General features: G+C 50.2%; 1 protein-coding gene across 9 annotated transcripts in view; it reads right to left on the bottom strand.

Moving 5' to 3' along the window:
• Window positions 1-1,063: 1,063 nt before the first annotated feature.
• ZNF496 (zinc finger protein 496) overlaps window positions 1,064-16,060 on the bottom strand; it is a 33,929-nt gene continuing 18,932 nt past the window's right edge. For all 9 annotated transcript variants that reach the window (XM_063724244.1, XM_063724247.1, XM_063724243.1 and 6 more), the window contains 4 exons: window positions 13,255-13,387; window positions 12,631-12,738; window positions 11,404-11,517; window positions 1,064-4,162 (listed from right to left, as the gene is read on the bottom strand). In XM_063724244.1, coding sequence (XP_063580314.1) covers window positions 3,405-4,162; window positions 11,404-11,517; window positions 12,631-12,738; window positions 13,255-13,387 — 1,113 coding nt within the window. In that variant the 3' untranslated portion in view covers window positions 1,064-3,404. The remainder of the gene's footprint in view (window positions 4,163-11,403; window positions 11,518-12,630; window positions 12,739-13,254; window positions 13,388-16,060) is intronic.

The raw sequence follows: 16,060 nt of genomic DNA, 5'->3' as shown, positions 1-16,060 counted from the left end.
GAGATGAAGTCTTGCTCTGTCACCCAGGCTGGAGTGCAGTGGCGCTCCACCGTTCACAGCAACCTCTGCCTCCTGGGTTCAAGGGATCTTCCCCCACCTCAGCCCCCAAAATAGCTACAGGCATGTGCCACCACAGCAGGCCAATTGTTCTATTTTTTTCTTAGAGATGGGGTCTCACTATGTTGCTCAGGCTGGTCTCAAACTCCTGACCTCAAGCAATCCTTCTGCCTCGGCCTCCCATGAGCCGCCACGCCCAGCCACATTTTACTTTTTAAATGAAAATGAAAAGCCTAACAGGAATATTGACTCAGCGAGTTTCTATTATGCACCTGTGGGTTTGTGGCGATGCCAAAGGATCAGAAGAATGAAGAGGGAGGATGTTGCTCAGATGGGGGTCTCAACCTCCAGAGCAAGGTGGACACAAAGCTCCAGCCAGCTGCCCAGCCCCTGGGGTGGGAGGGAAGGACTGAGGGGTAGCTGTTGTCAGATAAGGCCAAAGGTATCAGTGGCCAAAAGGGAGACAAAGATCTCCTGGGTGCAGCCTCCTCCACCACTGTGGTGAAGGGTGTTGGGCTGGAGGGTTGGCAGACCTCTCCTGAGAGCAGGTTCCCCCTGCTGCTCCTGCTGCATGGCATCAACCTGGGTTTCAGTTATACTACCCAAGAGGATTTCCAAAGCCAGAGGCAACGTGGCCTTCCATTTCCTGAGGTGCCTTGGTTGGCTCTGGATCGGTGGTGGGGACTCGAGGGACAGCCTCCCTGTGGCTTCCAGTCCCCTCACATTCCCTTTGTCGCTTTCTCCTTCATGATGTGGTTTTACACAGAAAACACTCTGGTAAGTAGAACAATGTTCTTCTCTGAGTCAGACGTCTGAAGCAGGAAAGTGAATAACCTTCCCAAGGCCTCAGAGCTACGGAGAGAATCCTCAGGACAGGTAGGAGCACACAAGTAGGTGAGGTAAATGCACACAGAGAGCCTGGCTTCTACTTGGAATTTTCCCCTCCCTTGGCCTTAAAAATCGGATTTCTCCCTTTTCCAGATATGTTGATACAAGAGACAAACTATTTAGAAAGTAAAAGCCTCAACTGTTTATTTTGTGTTCAAAGTATAACCAAATGATTTTATTGCATTTACTGCTCCTGGCATGCAGATGCATCTTCACAGAAACAGTAGTTGTGGTTATAAAATCTTTTAAAGAGTTTGGGGCAGAGGCTTTTTAATTATTTTTGAGACAGAGTCTCATTCTGTCACCTAGCTTGTGCAGTGGCACGATCTCGGCTTACTGCAACTTCTGCCTCCCACACTCAAGCAATCCTCCCACCTCAGCCTCCAGAGTAGCTGGGACCGCAAACGTCAACACCACACCCAGCTAATTTTTTGTATTTTTGGTAGAGACGGGGGTTTTGCCATGTGGCCCAGGCTGGTGTCACTGAGCTGGGCGATCCACCCACCTCGGTTTCCCAAAGTGCTGGGATTACAAGTGTGAGCCACTGCACCCAGCCCAGAGTTTTCTTGATGTGAAAATTACATGAGTGACAAGGAGCACCAGGAGCCTTGCCTGGCTTACTGTCTGTTGGTAGGATGTGACATATGAATCATACAAAATACCCGTCTGGTTTGACTTGCAGATTAAGTCACTGCTAGACTACAGCCTTAATGCCCTCTCTTGCTGACCCTAGCCAACATAACCAGTCTTCCAGGAACAATACCATGTTTTAAATTGCTTGAGGTTTCACTACCTACTGTCACTCTCAGTCCAGAATCCCAGCAGGAGACACAGCTCCAGCTGGCCTGCCCAGCCCGCATCAGAAGGCAGGGAGGAAGGGGAATGTCAGCGTTTAGGGCTACTGAGTAAGATTCTTCCATGCAGAGGACACCTGCCCTGAATGCTGAAACTTGGGTCTGAACCCTGCCTTTGATGGAATTGTGAGCAAGCTCACTCAAGTTTGTATTGACTCATCTGTAAATTATGAATGATAGCATACCTGACGTTTATCTGGAGTTGTGGGCTGAATGCTATCCCTTTCAAATTCCAATGTTGAAGTCCCAACCTCTAGTACCTCAGAATGTGACCTTATTGGTAAACAATTGCTGCGGATACAGATGAGGTTATACTGGAGTCGGTGGGATGGGCTCTAATCCGATATGACTGTGTCCTTAAACAAAGGGAGGTTTGGAGACATGTGGAGATGAAGGCAGAGACTGGGTGACGCTTCCACACACCAAGGAATGGCAACTGCCAGCAAAGGCACGAAGCCGCTTCTCCCGCACAGCTCTCGGAAGGCACCAACTCGGAGGACACCCTGATCTTGGACGTGCAGCTCCCAGAACTGTCAGGGAATACACTCCTGTTGTTCTAAGCCAGCCAGTGTTTAGTACTTTGTTAACAACAGACCTAGAAAACGGACACACCAGCACTCCAAGCTAATGTATATATAAAGTGTGACGTTGGGCAAGGTTCTGTTCTGGAGCTTGGCTCACCCAGACAGGAGAACCCCTCACTGAGGGCAGAGCTCCACATTCCTAGACAGGACAGATTGGAAGAAGGGACTTAAGTGCCTTTTAAACGATGACAACTCAGCTTCCAACCCACAAGCATTTACCAAGGATCTTTGGGGTATAAAGACATTATGGGGTGGGTGTGCAACACAAATTAAAATGTAAGCTTTGTTTTTGGTGAGCTCCAGATCCCTAGTAACTGGCCCCCAGGAAAATCAACAGGTATGATGACTGTTTCCAAACCTCAAGAAGGAGCTCTGCAGACCCCTGCCACAGACACCAGCCCAAAAGGGCTGCCTGATCATCTTGGATCTGCGGGGCGCTCCTGCCTGCCTGATGGCCACGAATCTGGGGCTCAGACATGACATGTCGGGCTCAGTGTGCCTGGCCCTGATCCCCACTGAGCCCATCAGTCCCACCCTGCCTTCTTCCTTCCTCCAGTCCAACACCCACCAGCAGCTTCTCAGTGGAAGTGCAGGCACCCTGGAGCTTCAGGAGCGGATCCTAGCGTTCAGACAGGGAAGGAGGGGAGGGAGTATACTGAGGTTTGGCTGGTGACCAGGGTGCTGCCCTGACGGGGGATAGCCGTTTTACTCCCCGAGCTTGGGGAGCATGGGCCGAGGGTCTCTAAGACACAGAACGCCTGGCATGTCCAACCTGGTGGTGGCACATCTCCCCCGTTTTTTGGCACAGCAGAAACAGAACACTCACTTGGCCACTCGTTCATTACCTGGGGGAGGGAGAGTGCTCCCATGGCACCACCCGAACGCTCACTACCTGAGAGCAAGGACAGGAGGGAGGTGTGCTCTCTATCCTGGGGAAGGTGCGTCCTGGGTGGGGGCGCTGATCAGTACCAAGGTGAGGGGGCAGCACCAGCCAGGGTGAGGCCGCCCCAGGCGGGGAGGCTCAGTAGGAGTTCAGAGCCTGCTTGGAACGGCGCTTCATGTGCAGGCGCTCGTGGCGGAGGAGGTCATAGTTCTGCGGGAAGCTCTTGACGCAGTAGCGGCACTGGAAGGGCCGGGCTTTGTCGTTCAGGTGAAAGTGGCTGCGGTGCCGAGCCAGGTGGTCGTGCCGCTGGAAGGCCTTCCCACAGTCACAGCACTGGAAGCTCAGTTTGGCCTTGCCGTTTTCCAGCGGCTCTTTGGGACCCTTGTCCGCGTCCTCGGATGCCTCCTGCTCTCTCTTCTCCACCGGCTGGAGTCTGTCCGGCTGCAGGTGTATCCGCCGGTGGGAGAGCAGGTGGGAGTTGAGGCGGAAGCTCTTCCCGCAGGCACCACACCGGTAAGGCTTCTGGGCCTCATGGCTCTCTAGGTGCCCATCCAGGTCCTCGCTGTCACTGAACAGCTCCCCGCACACCGAGCACTCGTGCGGCTTCTCCTGCTCTCTGCGGCTCCGCAGGTGCCGGATGAAGTTGACCCTCCAGCGGAAGATTTTCCCACAGTTTGGACACACGTAGGACTTCTTGGAGGTCTGCACCTCGCCTCCGGCCTCGGCACTGCTCCGGTGGGAGGCGGGGAGGCTGCGCTGCTTCTCTGTGGGGCTCCCCAGCTCTTCTGTGCAGTACGGGCCGTGCTGGGAGTCCTCATCCCCAGAGCTGGACAGAACGATCTCGATGGTCACTTCTTCGTCCAGGCTGTTCTCTAGAGATCGCGGGTTGCCGCCAGCTACAGGAAGGCAACATGAAGGTCAGCGGTGCTGCACAGACCACATCCCAGCCCCTATGACCGCGGCGGAGGAAGACTCAGCTTGGAGTTTACAAACCCATATTTTTACAATGTTCCTCGGTGACCGGGGCGGCCTGGCCAGCCCTGCAGGGGCCACTGGTGTAGCCTGTGAGGAAGAAATCTTCAGCATGGGCCACGCTGTGTCCAGAGCATGCTGGGCACCTTGCTCTCCCCCTTCCCAGCCATTTTCCCTTGTCTCCACCCCCAACCCATTTGTTCTCTACCCACGGAGACCACCTCATCCCCTCAAGCTCTAGGAGTCTGTATTTATCCGTGTAAAGACTTGACCATTTACAGATCACGCACTTAACGAGGCATGGGGGAAAGCTCTAACAGGATAGTGAGAGGACTTGGGAGAGGAAGACTCTACAACCTGCACATACCATGTGCTGGGCACCTGCATGCTCCAGGGACTGTGCTAGACTTGACACGCACATCCTATTTGCTCCTGGACGCAACCCGATGACCTATTGGTTGCCATGTTTACACATAAACTAAGGTGATCTGTGCCAGGAAGGAGGGCTGAAATGCTACTCAGCCTTGCTGGGCTGCTCAACAGTCCCAGACTGCCCAGAGTCCTGGGTCCCCCACAGTTCCCTGGCTCCCAGTAGTACCACATTTCTGAGGCCACAGGTGGTGATGGATAAAGCTGCTCTGGACTTCCTGCATCCTGAGTCTGTGATGTTGGGAAGGTGGAACCACCGGGAGGGGCTGGGTGGGCAGTGCAGAGCCCAGCCTGAGGTCCTGGCTTATGAAGCAGAGCCCATCACATAGGTGGCCTGTTTTCTCACTGCTGTGAAATGCAGAACTCAAATCTAGAACTTGGGGGGAGTGAACCAGGCCCTCCCAGATAAGAGCAGGAACATGGTTAGTCTGGGCTTCATGGCTGTGGGGAGGAGAGCCCTGACGGGTCAGAGCAGCTCAGGACAGGAGAAGCTGGACAAACAGAAGCAGGGCAGGAAGACACAGAGGCTATGGAGAGCAGAGAGACGAAGGGCAACGGTGGAAGCGGAGGGGGCATTTGTCCCTCAGTCACAAGGGGGTCGGGGGAACACGAGTCTGGGAGTGGGTACTGAGTCTGCCAAGAACCCATGTAGTATAGGAGGGAAATCATCAGATGAAGACAGAGATTTGTGTGTGTGTGCGTGTGTGTGTGTGTGTGTGTGTGTGTATGCATGTGTTTTTAATTTTTTGTAGAGATGGGGTCGCACTATGTTGCCCAGGCTGGTCTCAAACTCCTGGGCTCAAGCGATCCGCCCATCTCAGGCGATCCACCTGCCTCAGCCTCCCAAAGCGCTGGGATTACAGGTGTGAGCCACTGTGCCTGCCGAGAGGCTATGTTTGACGCTCATCTCGACTCTTGGTTTTCTAGCTGCAGGAAACTCGTTCCAGCCAGACAGCTTCTCTGAGCTTGGGTCACCTCGTCTACAAGGTGAGCATGACAGTGGCAGCCCGTCGTTCTAAGTTGCTGGTGGGGCAGGTGAGGTCATGTGTGTGATGTACTTTGTGGACCTCATGGGGTGGAGACAAGAGCAAGGTGTAACTTTTACCAGGCTGCTGATGACAAAGTACTTGATCAGCAGGTGACTTCTGTTAATGGACTTGGGTGGAAGAAGAAAACAAAGTGACAAGGGGGACCGCTAAGATCTCTTACTTGTTCACTGGGTGAGGAGATGGTTACACAGACAGTGCATGTTATGGGCGAAACTGTGTCCCCCTGAAAATTTACATGATGAAGCCCTAACCCATAGGGCCTCAGAATGTGATTACTTGGAGTAGGGTCTTTCAAGAAGTAATTAAGTCAAAATGAAGTCAGATGGTGGGGCCAATCCAAAATCACTGGTGTCCTTCTAAGAAGAGACTGGAGGCAGACTTCAACAGAGGGAAGGACCCTGTGAGGACACAGCAAGATGGGAGCCGTCTCCAAGACAAGGAGAAAGGCCTTGGAAGACACCAGCTCTGCTGAAGCCTTGATTCTGGACTTGTTGCTTCTGGAATTTTAAGAAAATAAGTTTCTATTGTTTAAGTCACCCAGCCTGTGGTACCTTGTTATGGTAGCCACAGTAAGCTAACAGACTTTGGCACCAGAAGTAGGGTACAGCTAAAACAAAGACCAAAAACTGTCGAAGTGATTTTAGAACTAGGTCATGGGTAGAGGCTAGGAGTTTTGAAGTGCATGTTTAAAAAACCTTGAGGAGGTGGCTGGTAGAAATATGGACATTACAGGAAATTGGCGAAAAGGAGATCCTCCAATTATAAAGCGGCAAAGAATTTGGCCAAACCATATTCAACTGTTCTGTGGAAACAGAAGTTGTAAGTGATGAACTTGGATACTGAGCTGAGGAGGTATCTAAGCAAAGTGTCAAAGGCAAAGACTAGTTTTTTGCTGCTTATAGTGAAACGTGAGATGAGAGAGATAAACTGAAGAAGGAATTGTTATAGCAAAAAGGAACCATGACTTCAAGATTTGGAAAATTTTGTCTATCCATACTGCAAAAAATCAGAAAGTGTGCACTGGAGAGACACCAAGAGTGTGGCTGGCTCATCATTTGTTGAAGAGATTCTGGGTATGATTCCTGGATCCAATCAACCATCTCAAGAGAAGCCAGGAACAGAGATGAGGCTGTCCAGGAAGGTCTATGGAGGACACCCTCGTCTGACAGCCTGCAACCCTTTGAACTGCATGGAAGGCAGGGTTTCTGAGTATTATGCACCAGCAGAAACACTGCCAGCTGGAACTGAAAGGAAAAGGGATGAGATGAAATTAAAGAAAGCTAGGACTTCTGGGATTCTACAAACTGGCCAATAGATCTATCTGGCTATGAATATGTACTATCCTTCAAGAAAAGGGAAGAATGACTCCAAAGGTGGCTCAGAAGTTACAGGACTGCCACTGTCATCATGGGACCAGAGAGTACAGGCTCAGGAGGTGAAGTCATTTCCTTCTGAGTTCCAAAGAGCAGGGCCAGTAGCCTGCTGGGCCTGGAGAACAGAGAATTCAGCCAAAGGTTATTGCTGAGCCTTAAAATCCCATGGAAACGACCTGCTAGGTTTGTTTTTTTTTTTTGAGATGGCGTCTCACTCTTGCTGCCCAGGCTGGAGTGCAATGGCATGATCTTGGCTCACTGCAACCTCTGCCTCCTGGGTTCAAGCAATTCTCCTGCCTCAGCCTCCCGAGTAGCTGGGATTACAGGTGTGTGCCATCACGTCTGGCTAATTTTTGTATTTTTAGTAGAGAGAGGGTTTCCCCATGTTGGCCAGGGTGGTCTCGAACTCCTGACCTCAGGTGATCCGTCTGCCTCGGCCTCCCAAAGTGCTGGGATTACAGGCACGAGCCACCACACCTAGCCCTGACCTGCTAGATTTAAGACTTGCTTGGGACCCACTTGCTTGGGACCCATTACCCTTTCTTCTCTTGGATTTCTCTCTTTTGGAATGAGAATGGTCTATGCTATGCTTTTCTCACAGTTGTATTTTGGAAGCAGAAAACATCTGGTTTCACAGTTCATAGCTGGAGAGGATTTTGCCTCAGGATGAATCATACTTCAAGTCTAACCCATACCCGATTGAGATGTTGATATTTAGATGAGATTTTGGACTTACAGTTGATGCTGAAATAGGTTGAGAATTTGGGGGCTGTTGGGATGAGGTGAATGGATTGTGCATGTGGGAGAGACATGAATTTTGAAGGTCCTGAGGGTGAGGTCTTACAGGGTATGAATTGTGTTGTCCCAAAATTTCATGTTGAAGTCCTAACCCTAAGGACCTCAGAATGTGACTGTATTTGAAGACAGGCTCTTCCAAGATGTAATTAAGTTAATATGAGGACATATGGGTGGGTAGGCTCCCACATATGGTGGGAGGCTGAGGCAGGAAAATTGTTGGAACATGGGAGGCAGAGGTTGCAGTAAGCCAAGATCACGCCACTGTACTCTAACCTGGGTGACAGAGCTAGACTCTGTCTGAAAAAAAAGAAAAGAGCTATTGGTCTAACTGCCAGTATATGCATTAAACCATTTAATCCTTAGCAATAACTCTACAAGGCAGCTTTAACTATTATTTCTGTTTTACAAATCAAAAATTTAAGGCAGAGAAGTGAAACTGCCCAAAGTTTCAGAGGGAATTGAGCCCACTGGAGATGGGGACCAGGGCTTGTGGCCACATAGCTAGCAAGCAGCCAGGCTGCTGCAACTGCTTGTTGCAGGCGGAGTGGCAAAGGCATGCAGCATGCAGGTAAGTCCATGACTATCACCTCAGGAAGGATGCTCTGGCCAGGAATGAATGACTTCCTGCGAGCTGAGGGGGTTAAAGGGAAAAGCAGGGGAGACTAGGAAGCTGGATGTGAAAAACCAAAATGATAAAGGCATTATTAAAAACTGTAAAATATTCTTGTAAAGTTAGAATGGGGAAGCTTTCTTAAGCAAGGCATAAAACCAAAAAGATGACGAATAAGTGTACCTACATTTAAAAACTGCAAGAAAACATTTAAGCCAGGCATGATGGCACACGCCTATAGTCTCCCCAGCTATTTGGGAAGCCAAAGCAGAAAGAATGCTTGAGCCCAAGACTTCAAGACCAGTTTAGGCAACATAAAGAGACCCCATCTTCAAAAAAAAAAAACAAAACATTTATATGCTGCAAGACACATAAACAAAGTTGAGGGAAATGGAAGAAACTACGTATAAATACAGCAGAGGCAAGGGATTCAGACCCAAAACCACAATGACACGGGGGTTCAGGTAAGAATCAGAGACTTGGATTTGGTATTTAGAAGAACTTATGAAAGATGGCAGTTTCCATGAATCCACAGAAAAAGCAAACTGTGGTTTGGTAATGTAGAGTAAAAGCCATGGGTCTGAAGCCTGACGGCCTGAGTTCAAATCTTTTTTTTTTTTTTTTAAGATGGAGTCTTGCTCTGTGTCCCAGGCTGGAGCGCAGTGGTGTGATCTCGGCTCACTGCAACCTCTGCCTCCTGGGTTCAAGCAATTCTCCCTGCCTCAGCCTCCCGAGCAGCTGGGATTATAGGTGCCCACCACCACGCCTGGTTAATTTTTATATTTTTTAGTGGAGATGGGGTTTCGCCATATTGGCCAGGCTGGTCTTGAACTCCTGACTTCAGGTGATCTGCCTGCCTCAGCCTCTCAATGTGCTGGGATTACAGGCGTGAGCCACTGCACCTGGCCGTTTTTTTTCTTTTCTTTTTTTTTTTTTTGAGACAGAGTCTCGCTCTGTCGTCCAGGCTGGAGTGCAGTGTCATGATTTCTGCAGCCTTGACCTCCCAGGTTCAAGCGATTCTCCTGCCTGAGCCTCCCCAGTAGCTGTGACTACAGGTGTCTGCCACTGTGCCTGGCTAATTTTTGTATTTTTAGTAGAGACAGGTTTCGCCATGTTGGCCAGGCTGGTCTCGAACTCCTAACCTCAGCTGATCTGCCCGCCTCGGCCTCCCAAAATGCTGGGATTACAGGCATGAACCACTGCGCCCAGCCTGAGTTCAAATCTTCTCTACCACCTACAGCTTGTGAGCACTGGACTCTGGGCAAGTGACTTCAGCTCTCGGGTGACCCAGCTCCAATACAGAGACATCACGCCACCCATCTCAGAAGGTGCCATGAAGATACAATGCACAGAATCATGTCATCATGTAAATCACTGAACCCTGGTGCAACGTTTAGGACATAAAGAAAACAAGTGTGAGTGCAAAAATAAATAAATAAGGATAAATGAATACTAACTAGGCAATTCATAGAACACAATAAACAAGAAAAGATATTCCACCTCAGTGGCGGATGCAGTAGCAGTATCTGATTGGCACAAACTGAACATCTGGGAGTGTCCTGCGTGGGCATGGATATAGAGAAGCAGACCTTATCACCAGCTATCCGGCATCAGCTGGCAGGAAAAGCCTTTTAGGAAGGCAAGCTGGCAGGAGCTACCAAAATAAAAACAGTGCCCACTCTTTGAAATCTATCATCTCTCCCTTTTCTCAGTAGCAACCCTTGGCTTCTGGCTGTTTCAGAGCAGTCTGTGTCAGAGTCCAGCAAGGGAAGAATGGAGTTGAAAACTCCTGTGTATAAATGAACATCCATCCACCTTCTAAAAGTATATTCCTGGGGCTGAGAGACATGCTATGGGCAGAAAGAAGCTAGAGAAGATTCAAAGTGCACCACAAACATCGAGCCTGCGCCTGAACTCCAAGTGGACCCCAAATGAATGCATCACCCTTGGCATGCAGAGGTGGGCTTCTTAGAAAACCAGGGGTGGGCATCCATGCTTGTGGAACAGGATCTCATCCTTTCAGATCTCCCACACTAGAAAAGCCCCTTTGTCCATGCATGAAAGGGGGCCAAGTACAAGATGCATGGAGCTGGGTCAAAATGGCACAAATCTTGCCTTCAAAAGCATCACAGGTAGAAGAGATAATATGTATGAGTTTGTCTCCATAGCTGCAGAAAACTACAATGACACGTGGGTTCAGGTAAGAATCAGAGGCTTGGGCTTGGTATTTAGAAGAGAAAGATGGCAGCATGGTAGCCTCTGCTTCTGGAGGTGGTGACTTTTACCAAGACGACTCAGAGTCTACACTGTGGCTATTTCTCTGAAAGCAGGAATGGAACATACACTTTCCAAGAGTCCTGTGCAGCTTCACTATGCCAGAAACCTGTTCTTTAATCCCAATTCCAACATTCTGTGCCAGGATGCTGGCCATCCATGCTGAGAGAAGAAAAACACTCACCGCATCACCAACAGCACTACAGCAGCACCCTGCTTTGACACACCCTCCCTGGCCTCCGGGAAAGGCAAGGAGGGTGAGCCTGGGATTGGGAGTGAGCTGGAGAATGACCCTAGCACAACGGAATTAGGGCAAGCAGCTAAGAACACCACAGCAGAGGTCAGCAGGGATCCTGAGGGGTTCAGTTCCTAACTGTCCCATGCTGTCACCACTGCACATTTACATCACACACCCACATGCCCCCAACACACAGGTGCACCCGTGAATGCACACACTCACACATGCAGCACACCACATATACCACCTATGTGTATGCACGCACACATGCATTCAACACAACCATCCCCCATGCCACACATGCACACATACATTCGTGCGACACACCACAGACACACATGTGCACACACAGACACACAAGCACAAACCCCACACCTCCCTGACCCTTCTTTACCTGGGTAGGTGTTTTGAGGCACCACCGTCTGTGTGCAGGCCTGGAACTCTGGCACCTGCAGCTCCTCACGTTTCCTTCTTTCTTCTACCTGGGATGGCTGGAGACTTGGAGAGTCTTTCCAGAGGAGGAAATGGAAAAATTGATTTGTCTTGCACCTACAGCACTACCTGGGAGGGTGCTATCCGAATAGATGCCAGGCTACGATGTGGGGGCGGCCTTGGGCTCCCTCCTGGGGACTGGCAGGGGGTGGCCACTCAGTAAGTGTCTGATGAGTCAATGAACCTGAAGGCAAAATGGGCCAACTCCACAAACATGAGCTCTGAAGCCAGACAGAATCGACGCAGATCCGGGTTCTACTCCACCTACTCTATGGCCAGAGACAAGCACCTCCCCCAGCCCTGCATTTATTCCCACTTTCTGTGGTGGGTTTTCTACAGTCATCACCACAGGCTCCTGCACACTCCACACATCCTGCACAAACAGCTTGTGCAGAGCCTACAGGGTAGAGACGGGACAGGAGCTACTGCGCCATGCCAAGTCTCTGAACGCTTGTTCCAGGTGGGGATGGTGCGTCAAAACCTTGTCTGCTTCATGCCAGCTCTAGGTCCCAAAGGGGAAGGAGGTGTGGAGCTGCTGATGATTCTGTACAAAGCTATTTCCTCCTGAAGGAGCAGATGCTTCGAAGCACCATGGCATGGAGATCATGGGTGCAAGTGCTGGTGACACAGCCTGAAGGAGGGCTGGAAACTGCTGCTGCTGAGCCTCAGCACCTCCCCACACCCCAGTGTCCTCACAGCACCCCTGTACCAGGCAGATGGGAAGACTAGACAGGTGAGACACCTTAAAGGGCTGTGCTCGGTGCCCAGTTAGGAGGAGACACTCCCTCTGCAACTAGGCTTCTTATGAGTATCTGACCTCACTCCTGGAGGGGCCGCTGCATTGTCAGCACAAACCAGATGTTACTTACAGGCAGAGGAGAAAGACATTCCTATTATTTCCCAGTCCTTGGCCAAGGGAGTACAATCCCAATGCCTGGCAAAATTAAGATCCCCCATTCTTTCTATGAAAAGTCAGGGACAAGACAAGACACGCAAGACCCACATAGAGTCTGGGGACATGAAGAAGGCAATTACGGGCCGCAGAGAGAAGCCAGCGAGTGGGCTCACCTCTGGCTGCCAGCAACCCTTCCCCCTACTCTGCCCACTCAGTTCTGGAATCATTACTCACCCAAGTAGGAGACCTGGGGCACTTCTTTGCCCTGGAGATCCTGCAACTCTGGAACGCGTGGCTCATTCTCCTCTCCCTGGGACAGATCTGGCTGGGCAGCTAGGTCGTCTGTTCAAAGAAAAAGGCAGGGTACATGTTTATTAGTATTCTGATCCTGCAGCAACCAGGGCTGGTCCAGAAGAGAGAAGGTGGAGGGATGCCCAGCGGGCATGGCACCATCAGGGCAAGAAGTGAAAAGGCCACAGCTGGCAGTGCAGGGGCAGTGGGGGCAGCACACGCAGGGAGAGCTATGGGCTTGGGGGTCTCTCTGAGGCTTTCGGGTGTAAAGCAGACATAAAGGGACAAAAGGGTAAGAACGATGGAAGAGAAATGGACATACAGCACATGTTCTATTTGGTTCTGATAAGCCTGATGTGGTGAGACAGCAGGTGATGGTCAATCAGACACACTGCCTGTAGGGCCGCTGTGTGCAAATGACCTCCTGTCCAGGTTGGGGGTGAACAAAGAGATCTGATGCAGGCCCCGCTTCCCTGATCTTATGGGACGAAGTTGACTCTTACTTCAAGAGAGAACTCCCCTGCCCAGTTCCCTGGCCTTGAGGTACGGGAGAAAGTTAAGTCTTACTTGGAGGCATTGAGACCCCGTAATCCTCCCCAATGATGAACTCTCCGTAGAAGCCAGTCTGGGCAGGATCTAGAAGGGACCAATCCTCTTCAGAGAAGCATAAAATCATGTCCTTGAATGGAGAAACCCGATTCTGAAAGCACAGGAGAACAGGGATGCCTCAGTCCAGGACAAGCTAGGTGTCTGTCTTAGTCCATTGAGGCTGTGACAACACAACGCTGTAGGACGGGCAGTTTCTACGCAACAGAAATCTGTTCCTCACAGTTCTGGAGGCTGGACGTCCAAGATCAAGGTGCCAACAGGCTGGGTGTCTGGTAAGGGCCCACTTCTTGGTTAAAAGACAGGCATCTTCTATGTCCTCACATGATGGAGAGGGCAAGGGAGTTCTCTGGGGCCTCTTTTAGGAGGGACTAATCCCACTCATGAGGGCTTTGCCCTTGTTACCAGATCATCTCCCCAAAAGGCTCCACTTCCTAATACCATCATCTTGGGGACTACAATTTCAACACAAATTTTGGGGAGATATAAACACGGAAACCATAGCATTCTGCCCCTGGTTCCCCCAAATTCATATCCTTTTCACATGCCAAACAAATTCATTCCATCCCAATAACCCCCAAAGTCTTAATTCATTCCAGCATCAACTCAAAAGTCCGGAGTCCAACATCTCATTTAAATATCATCTAAATCAATTACGGTTGAAACTCAAGGCACAATTCTACCTGAGACAAAATTCTCTCCAGCTGTGAACCTGTGAAATGAAACAAGTTATGTGCCTTCCAAATATAGTGGTGAGGCCGGCGCAGTGGCTCACACCTGTAATCCCAGCACCTTGGGAGGCCGAGGCAGGCAGATCACCTGAGGTCGGGAGTTTGAGACCAGCCTGGCCAACGTGGTGAAACCTCATCTCTACCAAAAATAAAAAAAGTAGCTGGGCGTGGTGGCGGGCGCCTGTAATCCCAGCTACTTGGGAGGCTGAGGCAGGAGAATCATTCGAACCCGGCAGGTGGAGTCTGCAGTGAGCTGAGATCATGCCACTGCACTCCACCCTGGGCAACAGGGTGAGACTCCGTCTTAAAAAAAACAAAACAAAACACACACACACACACACACACACAGACACACACACACACATATATACAGTGGTGAGGCGGGCACAGGATAAACATTCCAATTCCAAAAATGGGAAATAGAAAAAAAGAAAAGGAGTAACAGGTCCCAAGCAAGTCCTAAACCTACGAGTCACAGCACATTATGGTTTACAGCTTGAGAATAATCTGGAGAATAATCCTTTTTGTCTTGATGCTGTGCTCCCCAGGCCCACTGTGTTGGGAGGTGACCCTGCCTTCCAAACCCACAGGTGGCAGCTTCACTGGGCAGGAGTTGAGCCCCCAAGGCCCTGGGTGGCCCTGCCCCTGGCTTTTGGTGGTCTCGCCTCATGGCAGCCCCTGGTGAGGGCCTGCCCTCGAGGTGGTTCTCTGTGGTGGCCCCACCTCTGTCTCTTTCAGAGGCCCAAGGCTCTCTTGGGCTGGAACTTCGCTGATGGCCCCACCTTCTAGGGCTTCAGGGGTGACTGAAGCGGGGCTCTCTGCTGTGGTCCCCTGCTTGCTGTGGGTCTTGCGCTCTGGGCCTGTGATGGGCAGAAGAGCCCTGATGATTTCTGAATTGCCTTTGGGGTCATTTTTCCATTTTCTTGGACTAGCTCCTAGCCTCAGTTTCAATGGCAAAACCTTTATCTTCTCTCCTAAACAGGCTGGCCCACTCTTATCAACATAGGCTGACAAATATTCCCGATCTTTAAGTTCTGCTCCCCTTTTAATTAACAATCCCATCTTTAAATCACTTCTCTCTTTTCACATTTCACAAGCTGCACCTTCAAAACCTTGCTTAGATATTTCTGCAGCCAAATATCCAATTGCAGTGGCTCATAAGTTCTACCTTCCACAAAACACTAATACATAAGCACAGTTCAGCCAAGGGATTGGCCAGTATAAGGATGGCCTTTCCTCCATTGCCAACCACACGTTTCTCATTTCCATCTGGGATCTCATCAGAATAGCTTTACTGTTCACATTTTTACCAACATTCTGGTTGAGGATTTCAAATCTCCTCTTTTCTTTTGGAGCCTCACTAGAAATCACCCGTAATAGTCTGTTCACGGGCTGGGCATGGTGGCTCACACTTGTAATCCCAGCACTCTGGGAGGCTGAGGCTGGCAGATCACCTGACGTCAGGAGTTCCAGACCAGCCTAGCTAGCCAAAATGGCAAAACCCTGTCTCTACTAAAAATACAAAAATTAGCCAGGTGTGGTGGTGCACGTCTGTAATCTCCGCTACTCAGGAGGCTGAGGTTGCAGTGAGCAGAGATCGCGCCACTGCACTCCTGCCTGGGTGACAGAGCAGGACTCCATCTCAAAAAAAAAAAAAGAAAAAATTGTCTGTTCATGGCAACACAGGCTTTTTCTAGCCTGCACTTCAGAACTCTTCTAGCCTCTACCCATTACCCAGTTCCCAAGCTTCTTCCACGTTGTATTTGTTAGAGTAGCACCCAAAATGTTCGGTGCCAGTTTTCTGTCTTAATCCATTTGGGCTGCTCTAACAAAATACCGCAGATTGGGGACTCATAAACAACATAAATGTATGTCTTACAGTTCTGGAGGCTAGGAAGTCCCCAGCTGATACCAGCATAGTTGGGTTCTAGTGAGGGACCAGTTCCTTGCTCCATAGATGGTCATCATTTCATTGTGTTCTCACATGGTGGAAGGGGCAAGGCTGCTCTCTGAGGCCTCTTTTATAAGGGCACTAA

The sequence above is a fragment of the Pongo abelii genome, chromosome 1 (assembly GCF_028885655.2).
Source record: "Pongo abelii isolate AG06213 chromosome 1, NHGRI_mPonAbe1-v2.0_pri, whole genome shotgun sequence".
Lineage (NCBI taxonomy): Eukaryota > Metazoa > Chordata > Mammalia > Primates > Hominidae > Pongo > Pongo abelii.
This window is presented reverse-complemented; position numbering and strand designations above follow the sequence as displayed.